At 54.3% G+C, this 15,448-nt stretch overlaps 5 protein-coding genes across 5 annotated transcripts; 4 read left to right on the forward strand and 1 right to left on the reverse strand.

Moving 5' to 3' along the window:
* Positions 1–73: 73 nt before the first annotated feature.
* Positions 74–2,668, forward strand: LMH87_000532 (uncharacterized protein; the record flags this gene model as incomplete). The annotated part of the gene is made up of 1 exon (XM_056198453.1): positions 74–2,668. The coding sequence occupies one exon, from the start codon at positions 74–76 to the stop codon at positions 2,666–2,668; it is 2,595 nt and encodes an 864-aa protein (XP_056055401.1).
* Positions 2,669–3,205: 537 nt separating this feature from the next.
* LMH87_000533 (uncharacterized protein) lies at positions 3,206–4,177 on the forward strand (the record flags this gene model as incomplete). The annotated part of the gene is made up of 1 exon (XM_056198454.1): positions 3,206–4,177. The coding sequence occupies one exon, from the start codon at positions 3,206–3,208 to the stop codon at positions 4,175–4,177; it is 972 nt and encodes a 323-aa protein (XP_056055402.1).
* Positions 4,178–4,754: 577 nt separating this feature from the next.
* Positions 4,755–5,663, forward strand: LMH87_000534 (uncharacterized protein; the record flags this gene model as incomplete). The annotated part of the gene is made up of 1 exon (XM_056198455.1): positions 4,755–5,663. The coding sequence occupies one exon, from the start codon at positions 4,755–4,757 to the stop codon at positions 5,661–5,663; it is 909 nt and encodes a 302-aa protein (XP_056055403.1).
* Positions 5,664–8,395: 2,732 nt separating this feature from the next.
* LMH87_000535 (uncharacterized protein) lies at positions 8,396–10,448 on the forward strand (the record flags this gene model as incomplete). Its single annotated transcript, XM_056198456.1, has 7 exons — positions 8,396–8,431; positions 8,878–9,193; positions 9,256–9,329; positions 9,396–9,687; positions 9,759–10,019; positions 10,084–10,179; positions 10,240–10,448. 7 exons carry the CDS (start codon positions 8,396–8,398, stop codon positions 10,446–10,448), a joined length of 1,284 nt encoding a protein of 427 aa, XP_056055404.1.
* Positions 10,449–12,125: 1,677 nt separating this feature from the next.
* On the reverse strand, positions 12,126–14,642 carry LMH87_000536 (uncharacterized protein; the record flags this gene model as incomplete). Its single annotated transcript, XM_056198457.1, has 1 exon — positions 12,126–14,642. One exon carries the CDS (start codon positions 14,640–14,642, stop codon positions 12,126–12,128), a length of 2,517 nt encoding a protein of 838 aa, XP_056055405.1.
* Positions 14,643–15,448: the final 806 nt, after the last annotated feature.

The following is a 15,448-nucleotide window of genomic DNA, read 5'->3' on the forward strand; positions in this document are numbered from 1 at the left end:
ACATCGTGACCAGCTGCTCCCTGGAGTATCACGATCATCTTAGCGCTCGTCCACCCGGCGCTGCAGAGTCATCATGGCTGCGCTCACGATAATTCTCGTGGCTCTGCAACTGGCCAGCCTTGTCTGCGGTAAACCGAACCTCGCGTTCCCGCTCAACGCACAGCTGCCTCTTGCAGCCCGACTAGACACATTCTTTACTTACTCATTCTCGCCACAAACGTTCACATCAGCCTCCAACATTACATACTCGTTCGGTCAAAATCACCCTTCTTGGCTTTCGATCGAGAGTGCGAACCGCAGACTTTATGGGACTCCCAAAGATGGCGATGTTGCCGACGGCGAGGTTGTTGGCCAAAAGGTCGACATTGTGGCCACCGACGACAGCGGCTCGACTACCATGGACTCGACTCTCGTCGTCTCGAGAAAGCCGGCGCCAGCTGTACAGATTCCCCTAGAAGACCAAATAAAGACGTTTGGAAACTTCTCGGCGCCCTCGTCGGTCCTGTCGTACCCGGCCACCGCGTTTCGGTACAGCTTCAACCAAGACACATTCGGCAAGAACAGTGGCCTCAATTACTACGCCGTCTCGTCCAACAACAGCCCGCTCCCTGCCTGGATCAAATTCGATGCTGGATCAATGACCTTTTCTGGGAAAACGCCACCTTTTGAGTCCCTAGTTCAGCCGCCCCAGACCTTCGGGCTCAGCTTGGTCGCATCCGACATTGTTGGTTTCGCTGCCACCTCACTCACCTTCAACATTGTCGTCGGCAGTCATAGACTTACTACTGAGAACCCCATTGTTACGCTCAATGCCACAAGAGGAACTGCGGTTGACTATGACGGCCTAGAAAATGCCATTGACCTGGATGGCAAGCCGGTGAAATCGAGCGATCTCGATGTCACTACCGAAGACATGCCGAGGTGGCTTGACTACGACAAGGATACCGGCAAGTTGAGTGGTACTCCTCGAGATGGCGACCATTCCAGCAACTTCACCATCACTTATAGCAACAAACTTTCCGCCACGTTGGACATTCTGGTTGTTGTCAATGTCGCCACCAGTCTCTTCAAGTCTACATTTGAGAACATGGAAGCTCGACCCGGCGGCAAATTCGACATTGACCTTAGTCAGTACTTTAGGGATCCAGACGACATCAAATTGGACGTCAATGTCAGTCCAACCGAGAAATGGCTCAATGTTGATGGCTTCAAGCTTTCAGGAGACGTCCCAAAGGATTCCTCGGGCAACTTTGACATCACCGTCAATGCCAGCTCCAAATCTTCGAGCCTTTCCGAGAGCGAGAAACTTCATGTCACCTTCTTGGCCCCGGATGGTACGCCAACAAGCACTTCGGTGACAACGAGCAGCCCGAGCTCGACGACCACGTCCACAAATAAAGCTTCCGAATCGCCTTCGCCAGCAACTGGTGGCGGTCGACTCAGCACCGGCGATATTCTGCTCGCCACCATTATCCCGATTTTGTTTATCGCTCTTATCCTCATGCTCTTTGTCTGTTTTCTGCGACGCCGCAAGGCTAGCCGCAGTTACCTATCAAGCAAGACTCGATCAAAGGCCTCGAACCCCATTGGCGGCTTACTCAACGGCTCCAGCTCTTCAATGCGACGCGGCGAAAAGATGACTGCTGTGCCAAACAATGAGAAGCATATGCTGAAACCTACAGCGGCCGCCTATATGGAGGCGGTTCCTCGCGTCTCGACGGCGAGACGATCGTCAGAAACCCTCGGCGGAAGCGAAAACTACGAGGCAATGCCGGCGCGATCGCCCATCAGGAGGCAAGCAACCACGATAAGAAGCATCAGCTCTCACGGAAGCAACGATGGAAGGCGTTCCTGGGAAACCGTCGAAGGAGAAGCTCCCTTTATGAGTGGCGCCAAGTCGATGCACAACGAAAATGATCCATCTACGAGCCCAAGCATCCCTGACTCTACACATCAGGTGTTTCCCACCGGCAGCTATATCCATGACAACGGCCCGAGTGGATACAAAAAGGACATGGATGGCATCACCAGGCTCAAGGACCCTTCGTCCAAGAAGGCCTCGCGCATTGCTTATTCATCTATATACGGACGACGAGACCACAATAGCATCGACACCTATTCCACCAAGACCACTAGTTCCGTCGCTCTCCCGATCAATGAGCGAGGCCGCAACCACAGACCATCGGCGCCAACAATCGCGGAAAGCGAGGGATCAGATCCGAACTGGGAAACCATTACTGTCTCTGATGTTAGCAACGCGGATGTGCGCCAGCCGGAACAAGCCTACTTGTCTGGAGGCAACACTGCAGACCTCCACCCGTGGGCTGACGCCACCTCCAACGGTAGCAAAAGCTTCATGACGGAGCCTTCGTTTGGCTCTGCAGAGAACTGGCGCGTCATTAGCAAGCGCGACCCAACTACCATGAGCTTCAAGGAAATCGTCGACGAGGCTCCGTTCAACCCGCTGGCGGAGGATCGCGAAGGAGCCATGCCTGGCGAGCGCTCGAGCCCCATGCCCGCGCCAAAAAGCAAATGGGGCGAGGTCGGCGCGGAGAAGAAGGCAACGATACACGAGAGCACGAGCGTCCTGTCCACAGCCGTGAGCGCGTGGCGAAAGGAAGATTCAGGCAAGCTGTCTGAAGGCAGCAGCTTCAAAGTGTTCATATAAGTTTGGAGCGCCGAGTAAAAAAAGCGATGGTTTATTATGACGACGTGTTGATGATTTCAATACTTTTTTTTCTTTTGTTTCATGCGATTGATACCAGAATATCCATAACAGTTGAGCATGGGGAATTAGGAAGGACTATGGGTGGACATGATGTATGAGTACCGGCGCATTCGAGACAACGGTGCGTTTGTCTGGCATATTTTGGGGGTATATTTTGGATTCTATTGTGCTTTGTGTACCAGGAATATAGAAATGGCGTTTAGCATTAATTTTTTTCAACTGCTGTATACCAATGAAATTGCCACAGGTGCAAGACAGTCAGGGTGAAGTGAGCAGCATGTCATGCCACAGGTGAATAATGACCCTGCAAACACCGGCATGCCGCACTGGCCGTTCGCAGTTTCCCGCTCTTCCTTTAAGTACGCTCCCACAGCTCGAATAAATTCGCCCTTCTTCACACATTCCGCACTTCTACATATCTTACCAGCCATTACATACATTGACCTTGCCCCCCTCTCGTCGTCGCCATACCCAACGATGCCGCCTCTCACGCCACCCCAGGAGCCATGTCCCGCCTCGAGAGATGTTGGAAAGCTCAGCGGTTTCGACAATTGGCATACCTGGCACATAAAAGGTCGCATGGCTCTTCAAAATCTAGGCCTTCGACACCTACTCACCGACGACGGCGTCAAGGACGCGGACGACCCTGAAGCAGCCAGCCAATACGACTCTGACCGAACCGCCGGTGTGCGTTTCCTGGTCGATAGCATCTCCGAGGATATTCTGGCCAGCGCGTACGGCCGAGGCTGGAAGCCCGAGGACGCCACGGTGCAGAGCACCCTCAACACACTCGAGACAATTGTTAGAGACGCACAACGACAGCGACACGATGAGGAGGAGAGGACGACGGTGGCCAGCAAGTGCTTGGCTGGCCTGACGCGCATGGATCTCGCCGCCGGGGCGCAGACGATCAAGGAATACATACTGACGGCCAAGCACTGCCACGACGGCCTGCTTGCGCAGTACGGCGACGGCGCGAGCCCTGTGGAAGACGTTCTAGAGCAACTGTTTGTGGTGTCGCTCCTGGAAGGCCTCCAGACGAGCCAGCCCGAGTGGTACTGCGAGTGGATGGAGAAGCTCAAGGAAGGCACTCTGGGGCACGCGAGCACGCGGGATGGCGTTACAGAGTGGCTACTGGCCAAAGACACGGCCACTCCCCAGACAGGGCAGGACAATGATGCCACCATTGCCGCGCCACGAGGTCGGCCCTCGGGAAAGAGAGCTAGACTCGGCCGTGTTGATAGAAGACGCCAACGCTGCCGCTATTGTACCGACCACCATCCGCAGTCAACTCCCCACGAAGAGACAGACTGTTGGTTCCTTAACCCGCATAGGGCGTCGCGCAAGTGGCAGGGCATTTACAAGGACGAGGTGGCGGCCCTGAGGGACCATCTGGGGTACAACGGCAAGAGGAAGAGGTCCGTATCGACGTCTTCGCATCGTGCCTAGACGCGATGGGGATGGGATGCCGCACAGGAAGTTCCAGGTACGAATTGATGATGGAGTTGAGGCTGAATTTGGGGAATTGATATGACTAGGCTACGCTTTAGACATGGTTCTCGGATATGCGGCTGATTATGACGGGGAAGGTTGCTATTGACGGGCAAGGTAAGAAAGGATGGAGTACAGCCATTTCAGTATTCAGATTCGCTCTGGCTCTAGCTGGACTCACTAAAGCCTGGCCGCTTTGCTTCGGTAGTTGAGATGAGCAGATTAATAAATGGGTGTCCGCACCGTCCATTCACTATGAATCCTGGATGAGCTGCATGCAACTGCCCCAGGTAGTAACGATCCTGCTCGAGCGATTACTAGAACACGTTTCTGTGGTTACTGTGTGGAAACTCATTGTGCGTTTGCAGCTGGCAGCTGGCAGCGGACGGGTTCGCGCGAGTTGCTGCCTGCCACCCCGGCGGTGTTTGTCCTTTCCCCTTCCTCTAAAATGTCTCTTTTGTTTATCTCCTCGCAGGACAGCATTTTCACAGAAACAAAAACAAAGACGTTCAGAGGACTAACGATAGGCTCCAAAATGACGCGATACTATCACGATTCGAGTCGAAAATTCAAGGAACTCCGCGGCCATAGCTCATGGAACAAGTGGCACAAGGCTGTGCTCGTGCAGCTCGACATGATGGGTCTTCGACATCTGCTACAGGCCAATCTCCGGCCGCTGAGCGTCGTGGAGCAGTATACGTACGCCGCAGACCAGCAGCGGGCCGTGCAGCTCCTCGTGACCAACATGTCGGAACAGGTTCTGCAGAAGCTCTGGAACTGCGGGTGGGAGATCACCGGCGCCACGCTCAAGAACACTCTCGCGCTGCTGACTGATCTGCTGGCCGAACCAGAGCGGCATCTGCAGCAGAGCTACGAAACACACCGCGACATTGTAGACCTGGCACGCATCGACCTGGCGCTGGGGACCAAGGGGTTTGACCAGTTCCTCGCGGACGCGCAGCAGTGCCACCTGCGGCTGCTCGCGCGCTACGGCGGCGGCAACGGGAGCGTCGAGGAGCTGCTCGAGCACCTGTTCACCTCGTCGATCATGGAAGGGCTCAGGGCCGCCAAGCCGACGGACTACACGGAATGGATGCGGGCGCTGGAGCGGGAGACGTGGCACCACCACCCGTTTGTGGAGCAGATAATCTCGCTGGTTAAGGGACCTCGTCTGGGCGGCAGTGGCAGGACAGCAGAAGACGCTGCGTTGGCGTTGGCGGGCGCGCCGCGAGGGCCGAGGGAGTGGGAGCGAAAGGAATGGGAGAGACGCCGCGCTCGACGGCTTGCGAAGCGAAGCCGCACGGCATGGCGACTGCCGCCTTACGTGACCTATCAAAAGAGGTATCGGGGAAAAGACTATCCCGATTGTTATCGGCCGAGTCATGAGGGCGATGCGGAAGAGACGAGGAATGATCGTTTGTGTTCGTTGGATGAGATACTATGATGACAAAGACATGATAACAGGGATGTTTGGACTAGCTTTGGTTTTTTGGGAAACAAGAAGTCAAACCTGGCTATGCATGGGTTGACATGCTATGATTATGAATGAAATGACGCTGTTGTATCACGGGCTGAGAGGAATGATGTATTGATATTTGCAAGATCACTGCTTGGGGGTTCATTCACAGGAATCACTAAACTTTTTTGTTGGCACTCTCATGTTCCGTACTGCTAATGTATCGTGCTTGTCAAGCTAATGCAAGGTTTTATTGAGAGGCATTGCCGTCTTTGGTGATGGCATTGACACATGGCCACACTGCACTCTTGGCATATCCGAGGGCGCTGTTGGCACATGTGCTGATTTTTTTCAAAGACGCGCCAATTCATCTTGCACTATTCAGCCTCGGAGGCGATGTGACTAGCATGGATATTCCAATTGGCTTAATGTGCGTACTTGAGGCTGTTTATTATAGACATTTTACATCCAGATCTGAGGGTGATGCTAACCTTGTAGAGCTTCACAGCCTTGCAAGGAGCCGGGACGTTTCTTAGGGTCATGGTTACGCCACAAGACAAAGCCGTACCAGCAACGGTCGATATGCGCCGCGCTAGAGACAGTTCATGCTATAATAACCCATAAATATATATGGCATGTCTCTTTTTCATGTTTCTCTCTACCCTCTTTGACATCAATGTCGCTGCTCGACGCAGGCAGTTTGGGGTGGTGAGACCTGAGCACGGCAAAAACTTGGAGAAGCGGGAAGAGGGGTGCTCAATAGATTTGGAACACGCGACACGCAAGAAAATCGGCTGAAAAAGGGTTTTCCTTTGACCAGTTTTGGAGGGTTGGAGGGGTCGCGCATTCTAGTGGCTTGTCCTGAATGAGGGGAAGATGGTGTGGCGTGACCATTTCTTGCCATTGTATGCCACCCATTTTGGACGAGCGATGGCGGCGATTAATCTGCGGGCGGATGTTGAAGAAAACCGAGGCGAGAGACAATTGAACCTGACGTTCTGTCGCTAGTGAACATGCTTATTACAAGTGGTTGGCTGTATCGAAATGCAGGGGTTTTCTTCTCCAAGTTTCTGCCTTGGTACAGAATAACAACGACAATGCGGCCTACAGTCTTCTACGTGGGAGCAGCCGTGTCGGCCAGGCCTTGGCCTGCAGCTGGAGGGTCTGGAACTGCTCGGAAACCCTGCCCCAACTTGTGTATATTTAGATTTCGCCATTCCCCACGTTCCGAGTCCTGATGCTATCTTCTGCTTACCGGGACGTGCGATGCTGTTTTCTTTTTTGCCCGCTCTTTGCTCGTCCAAAACTGATGTTGGGCGGTAACGGCAGCCGACTGGCGGTTAGGCGGCGTGCGTGGTACAGGCTGCCTGTTGGGTGGCGGAAGAAGAAAAGCTTGATTTGCGGCACATGATGCACTAGCATTGCATGCGGGCAGGCAGTTTTGGTGGGCGAGGGAGGCTTTTTTCCGCCGATATTGGTTGGTGCTTTGCTTTGGTCCTTTTCGCAGATTTACATTATGCGGCATCGGTGCTTACAGGCGTTGCATTGGTCAGCGGGAGGTAGATTCGATGTGGTTTGTGCAGTAGTTTGGGCAGCCCCCCCAGGCTCACATCTGATTCCCAGGCGGTTTTTCTCATTTTCAAGTGGCGATTTCCTCAGCCAGTTCTTCGCCCTGTTCGAGAAAAGTCAGCTGGCAGCTTGGGGTAGGACAAGCAAGCAAGCCAAGCCAGAAACAATCCGTCAACCAGCCAGCTGCGACTATCCGAGGCCGCAGAGGTTTTGCCCCTCCGCCGCCTCACCAATTTTTAGCGGCGAGAGAAGATAAAAGAGGGAGGGAAAAGGCGAGCCCGGATCACAACGAAGCGGGGGAAGCTTGTAGCGTGCCTTTCTTGTATTTTTAGCGGCAGAATAGCTTTGCGGGGACCCTGAAGATTGCCCGCACCAGCAAAGGCGACCGTCAATCGCTGAATTTTCAGCTCCATGACTATTGGCTACTGCCCACGGCTGTTGGGAAAACCAGCTGCATGGGTGACGATGCGATACATGACAGTGTTTACCTGAATCTCGGTACATACTGTTGCTGGTGAGACTGTACCTATAGCCAGGCACCACCATCGAGGTGACACCCTCCCAGTAGCTCCATGGAACTCACTGGTATTACGAGCAGGGCAAGCTTCAGAAGTAGATCCCCCTCCAGTTAGCGCCAGCACTGCCTGCCTACAGCGCTGTTGTCTGGGTTTTCTCTGCCCCCAAAGCCCCGTTTCTTCCTAATCCCGCCCCCCAATCAGTCAGTCTGCGTCGTCGTCCCCCTCGCCCTGCCCGTACAGCCCGGCCCCCTTGTCCTTCTCGACAGCGCGCCAGCCCAGATCTTCCTCGCCCTGCCTTGAAACCTACCTAGGTACCTAGCGACTCACCACCACCCCGAAACCCTTTTTCTCTCTACATCGTTTGCGAAGCAATCTTCCTCTTCCCACGGAGCGAGCGAGACGACCCTTGGCATCGCAATCCTATCCTTTCGACAATTTGTCGACTGCCCGCACCAGCCGGCAGCATCCAATACAACGTCCCCCCCCCCCCCCCCCCCCCCCGGCCGCCAGCCCCGCGCACGGTTTCGTCCACCATCCCACCTCCCCACGAACAAACCGCAGAACCGCACAATCCCATAATCTCGCGGTAGCTGCCCTCGCGCCGCTCCCCGACAAACAGCCCCTTCCGTCAACATGGGTCAAACCCTTTCGGAGCCGGTGGTCGACAAGGTGTGTTTCTTTTTTCTATCTCGACATATTTGAGCTTTGCATTTCCCGCTGCGGGTGGTTTCCGGGTCGACGTGGCGGCGCTGTTGTGCTGCTGTCTGCGAACCCCTCATAGCTAGGGTCTGTCGCCGGGCAGAGCGCTTTCCACTGTGCTGCGCCAAAGCGTGCGGAGAGGCCTGGGAATGACTTTGGGGTCGTTTCTTCATACTTCAATCACGAATATTTGTCGCGGCCATGCTCTCTACGGCTCTCAGAGACGCCGATGCTGCGCATTCACGACTTGTTGAGCATGGAAATCCCTTCCTCCACGTGCCCCGCACTCAGTCGCACACCACCACAAAGCACTCTTGATACGTTTTACCCGATCACAATTTGTGAAGCCATGGACTCGAAACTCTTGAAAACTTGAATTGTGACCAAGCTAATTATTTTTATTTGCTTTCCCGCAGCACTCATCCAAGGGCGAAGATGACCGCCTCCTCTATGGCGTCTCCTCCATGCAAGGATGGCGCATCAGCATGGAAGACGCCGATACCACCGTTCTCGACCTGATGCCCACTCCTACCGCCCAAGAGTCCGAAGTCCACAAGAACGCGCGACTGTCATTCTTCGGTGTATACGACGGACACGGCGGCGAAAAAGTAGCGACCTACTGCGGTGCCAACATGCACAGCATCATCACTAGACAAGAGTCCTTTAAAAAGGGCGACTACATCCAGGGTCTCAAGGACGGGTTCCTCGCAGCTGATAGAGCCATGCTTGGTGGTATGCTGCCGCCACTACCGCACTTATAACTACCCTTCATGACAACTGACACCCATCCTTAGACCCCAAATTTGAGGATGAAGTTTCCGGCTGCACCGCTTGCGTCAGCTTGATTGTTGGCAACAAAATCTTTGTGGTACGTCTGCAATTCCAGCCAGTGCGGCCTTACCAGAGTATCACAAGCGGTTAACACGCGAAACAGGCCAATGCTGGTGACTCCCGAGGTGTTCTGGGCATCAAGGGCCGCGCTAAGCCCATGTCCGAAGATCACAAGCCCCAACTTGAGGCCGAGAAGAACCGCATCACTGCTGCCGGTGGTTTCGTTGACTTTGGCCGTGTCAATGGCAACTTGGCCTTGTCCCGCGCCATCGGTGATTTCGAGTTCAAGAAGGTTGCTGAGCTGCCCCCTGAGTCACAGATTGTCACTGCCTTCCCTGATGTTGAGCAGCACGATTTGACCGACGAGGATGAGTTCCTTGTTCTTGCTTGCGACGGTATGTTTTGAATGATCCTCGCCACCACATTTACGCCAGTCGACTTGTCCGCGATACTGACTCATCTATAGGTATCTGGGACTGCCAATCGTCTCAGGCTGTTGTTGAGTTTGTGCGTCGCGGCATTGCTGCTAAGCAGGACCTCGAGAAGATTTGCGAAAACATGATGGACAACTGTCTGGCTTCCAACTCCGAGACTGGCGGTGTCGGTTGCGACAACATGACCATGATCATTATTGCGTTCCTCAACGGCAAGACCAGGGAGCAATGGTACGACGAGATCGCCAAGCGTGTTGCCAACGGCGACGGTCCTTGCGCTCCTCCCGAATACGGTATGCATACATCACACCCAGTCGACTACTTGCGTTTGGACAATCAGAACTAATCTTCGCTCAGCCGAGTTCCGTGGCCCCGGCGTACACCACAACTACGAGGACAGCGACAGCGGATATGAAATGGATGCCGATGGCAAGAACAAGGGCTTTGGTGTTGGTGCGTCTCGCGGTCGAATTATCTTTCTCGGCGATGGTACAGAGGTTCTTACGGGTTCAGATGATACCGAAATGTTCGATAACGCCGACGAAGACAAGGACCTCGAGAGCCAAGTCTCGAAATCCACGACGACCGAAAAGGACGCCAAGGCAGAGCCCTCTGCCCCCGAATCAAAGTCCAACGAGTCCGCCGAATCCAAGCCCGCTCCCGCTTCCGACAGCCAAGAAAAGAAAGATACGCCTGCCTCGGAAGAGACCAAGAAGGACTAGGCGGCCATCTTGACCCGCCAGGATGATGATGCAACGGCCGATCTGGGTGAAAATGTGAAAATTGAACCCCACGACTGAATGCGTCCATAGCCGCTGTCCCGCCGCATACTTTCTTTGCTTTAATCCACCTTGTCTCGCGCTTCAACAATCTCCATTTCTGGCGATGATATCCTCTTGTACCTCTTTTCTTCGATGCTCCTAATGCCTCTTCGAATAGCTGCCAGTAACACAGACCCTGGGATTTGTTGGAAGGAGCAGTGTCGGTTTTTCGTTAGACATGACATATATATATTTTCCGTGGCACCCCTCCAACTGCAGCACACGCCAATCAGGAATCGAGGAAGACGCAATGTGATTTCGGGAAAACGAGCAAATTTTTATGCTAAAGGACGGCGGCGGTTTTTTTTATTTTTCTCTTGAGACGATGATATGACCTTTAGAAGAGGAGAGAGATGACGACCTGCAAAGATCTCATCCCTGCCCCTCAGAAAGCAAACGAAGACGGAGAGGGGGAGGTAAACAGAGTTAGGAACGAAAGATATCTTTATTATTGCCTTTTTTGTTGTAAAGAGAGAAGGAAGGATTCCTGGGATTTGTATTTTCCAAGTGCGAAGAAGAAAAAAGCAAAGAACCAACGATTCATCTTTTTCTGGTCACGGGATGGGATGCTTTCCAATATACGCAATTCTTTTCACTGCACACGACTTTTTCCAAAGTATCCTCGGAAAGGCCCGGTTGTCTACGTTTGGCGTGGATACACAGAACCGGAGGAGTGCCTTGATGGCGGTTCGAGGCATCACGCTTCTCAAACGATAAATATCATTGTACTGTTCAAGGGTGCCACACCCCTGCTTAGTTGCACTCCTTCTATAGCGGGCGTCGTCGCTGTCTCTCCTCTTCTCAACACTTCTCTTTCGCCTTTGAGACGGGACCAAGCTTCCAACCCTGGCTGCAACGTTCCCAGTCACAAACTCCGTGCTCAAACGCTCGACGCGAAAAGGACTGCGTCGACATCACAACAGAGCGAAAGTACTGTCGTGTTGACGGTTCCTATGTCAAGCGCAGCCTGCGCCCTCAGAATGGCAGCACAGCGCCGCGTTCCAGGGCTCACTGTGCGTACCGCGCCTTGGCAACGAGCGTATGCTGAACGAGGCTGCTGCCCTGCGATTCATCGCCAAGAATACAGATATTCCGGTGCCAAAGGTGCATGCATGCTTTGAGGATGAAGAGGCATTGCTGAAGATGTTGTACGAGAATGAGGCCCTGGAGGGCTGCGACGTACGGCAATGCAGGCGTGACAAGAAAAGCAGCATGTCCAATCGCGCATTGGTACAGTGCATGACCCCCAGTCCACAAGTTTCCCCTGCACGACCTGGTGCGTGCATGGTGCGAGGCCACCGAATCTGACCGTGTCAAGTCGGGTTGAGAGTTTCTCTTTGTCACTCTCCGTGTACCGAGCGCCTACACTGGGCATGACTACCAATCTAGAGATGCACCTCTTTCACTGCTGAAGGTATATATAACTTCACTCTCAAGTGAGCTCTCAATGTAGAGGGGGTATCTAGATTTCTTCCTATTTTTAAATATCCTGGCCTTCTATACAACTATATTACAATGATGCCGTTGCGCTTTCCTTTACATGGTAAAAAAAAAAGTCCCTTTCTGCTCCTTGGTTCTTCAATGCAATGAGTTAAGATATTGTACAAGCGGATGATTTCCGCTACGCTTCTCGCCGGCTTCTTGCCCGGCGGGTGGCTCTTTGGCAGCCTCGTTCTTGGATGCTGTCTGAGTGGAAGATGAAGGTGGTGGTGGTGATGATGATGTCGATTCTTCAGTGTGGCTGGCTGGTGTAGTCACTGATTCGCTCTTTGGAGTGCCGTTTTTCTTGAGCCAGGGTGGCTTTACATGCTGGTTGTAAACCACCATGCGGCGCGTATCAAAGGCGCAGTCTAGGCGCACTTCTATCCGCCCTTCTGGGCCATCCCCCGTGACGTCCGCGAGCGAAATCGTCACCGCCGGCTCATCGATGCCGGTTTCCTGCGCATCCCCCTTTTCTGCCGCAACTGCAGCAGAGGTAGCCGCCTCGTGCTGGCGGTCCAGTGCGAGCGCGGCACGGAGCACGTCGACAAGCTTGTCCGCCGGCATGTAGCCCTCCGTGGCATCGCGCATCGCCGCCTCGACGGCCCGGACGGCATGGGCCTTGGCCTCGACGGGAGTCTTTTTAAGAGCGCTCGCCATGCTACGCGACAGTAGCCGCGGGCCGCGCGTCCGCCAAAAGGCGTCGTCGTCGACTTTGCCGAGCATAGCTTTGGAGACGGATGTACGGGCAGCGCGGACAAGAAGCGCCCGCTCTTTGACAGCGTAGAAGACGACGGCGCCAAGCGCGGCGGCGCTGCGCGTGCCGAGGCAGAGGTTGACGAGGTTGTGGTAGATGGCCCCAGATATGGCACGTTCGCCAAAGGCATCGTGTGGCGCGACAGGCATGCGGTCCAACGCCCACAACACCGTGTCCCAATCGCGGACGTGTGGCTGCGCGCAGTGCTCCAAGATGAGGCTGAGCGTGCCGCTGCTCATAGTCTTCCCGTGCTCTGCCAAGCGGTCGATCAATATTCGGTAGTCGTGGTAGCGTTTGCTGGCGGCGGGCGTTTGGTGGAATGAGAAGAACTCGCGCAGTACAGCGTCTGTGGAGGCGTCAGTCAGCCATGTCGGGCCGAAGCGCACGAGTTGCTTGTTGAGAAAGACTGGCAGCGTCTCGCCGGCGCGGAAGGCCTGATAGGCGAGGGTGCCGGCGGTGATGACGCTGACGCCGCGTCGCGTGCCCGGGTCCTCGAAAAAGCCCAGGTCGAACATGGCGGCTTCAACCTGCAGCCGCGTGTCGTCGCGCTGCACGAGCTGTAGGAAATGGAGCCATGTACGCGTGTTGGGGTAGAAGCAGCGTTCTCTCATTTTGATGAGCACTCTGTGGAAGAAGCGCACGTCATGCTTATAGACGTAGCAGTCAAAAAGGATGTTGAAGGCGTCCGTGTCCAGCGGCACACCCCATTTCTCTGCTTGTGACAAGAGACGCTCGGCACTGGCCCGGTGGCCGCCATGCGTAGACATGAATTGCAGGGCCATTTTGAGAACCGGTGTTGTGATGTAGCTGCGTGCCGACGGATCTTCAAATGCATCCATGATCATCCGTACACGGATCCCGTCTGTGTGAATTCCGTAGTGGTAAATGGGTAGCGTCGACCCAGGCTTCAGGCGTCCATAGACCAACGATTTGATGAATACATCAAATGCTTCCTGCGTCCAGTGCTCCGGCCGCGGCGTCTTTTCATACGCAGAATCAATCCAGTAATGCTGCTCTTTGTGGACCCAGATATTGTCCAGCTGGTCAGGAGGTACAAAAGAGCCTCCGTCTTGGGCGTTCTCGATGACAGGCCAGAGGCGCTGGGCCGCATAGTCAAAGCTGGTCACCTCGCCCAGCTTGAAAATCTCCACGTCCTTGCACACGGCGATGAGTTCGTCTGCCGCCTTGGCGAGCACCGGGCCCTGCCCTCGTAGCACAATGGCCGTCGAATTTTCCCTGTCGCCCGTCATGCGCAGCCGGGCTGCCAGTCCGGTACGCGCCTCTACGTAATCGACGCTCTTGCTGCTTGACACATCAAAGTCCCATGCCTTTGGAAGCACAATGCGCATGGCGTGCATGGCGGGCTTGTTGCCTCGCGGCTGCGTCATGTGCTTCAGGAGGCCAAAGGTATCGGCCGCGTCGCGGCGGCGGGCCTTGCCTCCCTTGCGCGCGAGGATCTCTTCGCCAACTCGAATGCGTGCGATGCGTCGGGCTCGTCTCAGACTCAAATTTGTGGCCTCGGCCGTGGGATACCGTCGAGAGGGCGGGATGTAGGCTGTGCCAAGCATTTCATTGATGGCCTCCTCGATCTCGGGGCTTCTGTCTCGATACGCATAGCGGATTTCGTTGTTTCGGGCCAAATTCGAGTGCGCTACTTCGGCCGTGACAATGTTGCTCGCTTCCGTGTCTTTCCGGTCGGCAGAGGCTGCTGTGCTGTGCGCTGTCGAGGAGCTCAGGTGTAGAGAGCGTTGAACGTTTTGCTGTCTTCTGCTGTTCGGGCTCAATGCGGCTGCACTAAACCGAGGTGCACCGAGCCGGATGGCTCGCGCCCTCAATAGTGCCGTGACTCCCGCATACATGGGCGTGCTACGCCGGGTTTATGTGACTTGCGATATTCATGAGTGTGGTGCCGCTGGAAAGCTTGGCATCCGAAAGTTTCGCGATCCCAGTACCGCCGGGGCGTCACGTGCAGCCTCTGGATGTAAGAGAAAATGCGACCGCTGCGGGTTTAACAGTACTATTTTGCAAGGACTTGATCATGTAAACGGTGTCTCGAGATTGAATTAATTTGCATCCGTCTTTTCATTTTTTTTTTGCTCAGCGTGTTTCATATGTGTGCATAATCGATCATCGGTACAGCGCTTGTTTCGGGGCTCAGACTGAGCAAATAACCGTTTTTTTTCGCACGCATTCCAGCAATTAATCTACGAGGTGTAAGAAGTAAATAAACCAACAGAAACATAAGCATCAACTTGGGCTAAATGGAATGATAATTATCCTTGTCAATACAGTTTACGGAAAGCTTGAGAGGTACTCAGTAGCACCATTGTCCTGGACGGTAGGGGGTGTGTCTACACAGACTGGCGTGAGAGCCTCGTTTCTGGCAGACCGCAACTTTGTTTGTTTGTTCGCACATAGGTATGCAGGCAAACAGGGGATGTCACTGTCATCATGTACTTGCCTGACGCTTCTTGGGACCAGCGATGGCCATCATAAACGATCCCTGTGGTGGGGATAACTCTCCACGTTTGAAGAAAGAAAGTTTGGCTGGTCAGGAAGCACCGTCCCTCGGTGGATGTAGATAGGTAGTTAGATATGCTTGTTTTGGAATAGGGCTCTCGGAGGGCGCATTCCGAATGTGAGCCCGATACAACGCCATGCCCCC

This window comes from Akanthomyces muscarius, chromosome 6, assembly GCF_028009165.1.
Source record: "Akanthomyces muscarius strain Ve6 chromosome 6, whole genome shotgun sequence".
Lineage (NCBI taxonomy): Eukaryota > Fungi > Ascomycota > Sordariomycetes > Hypocreales > Cordycipitaceae > Akanthomyces > Akanthomyces muscarius.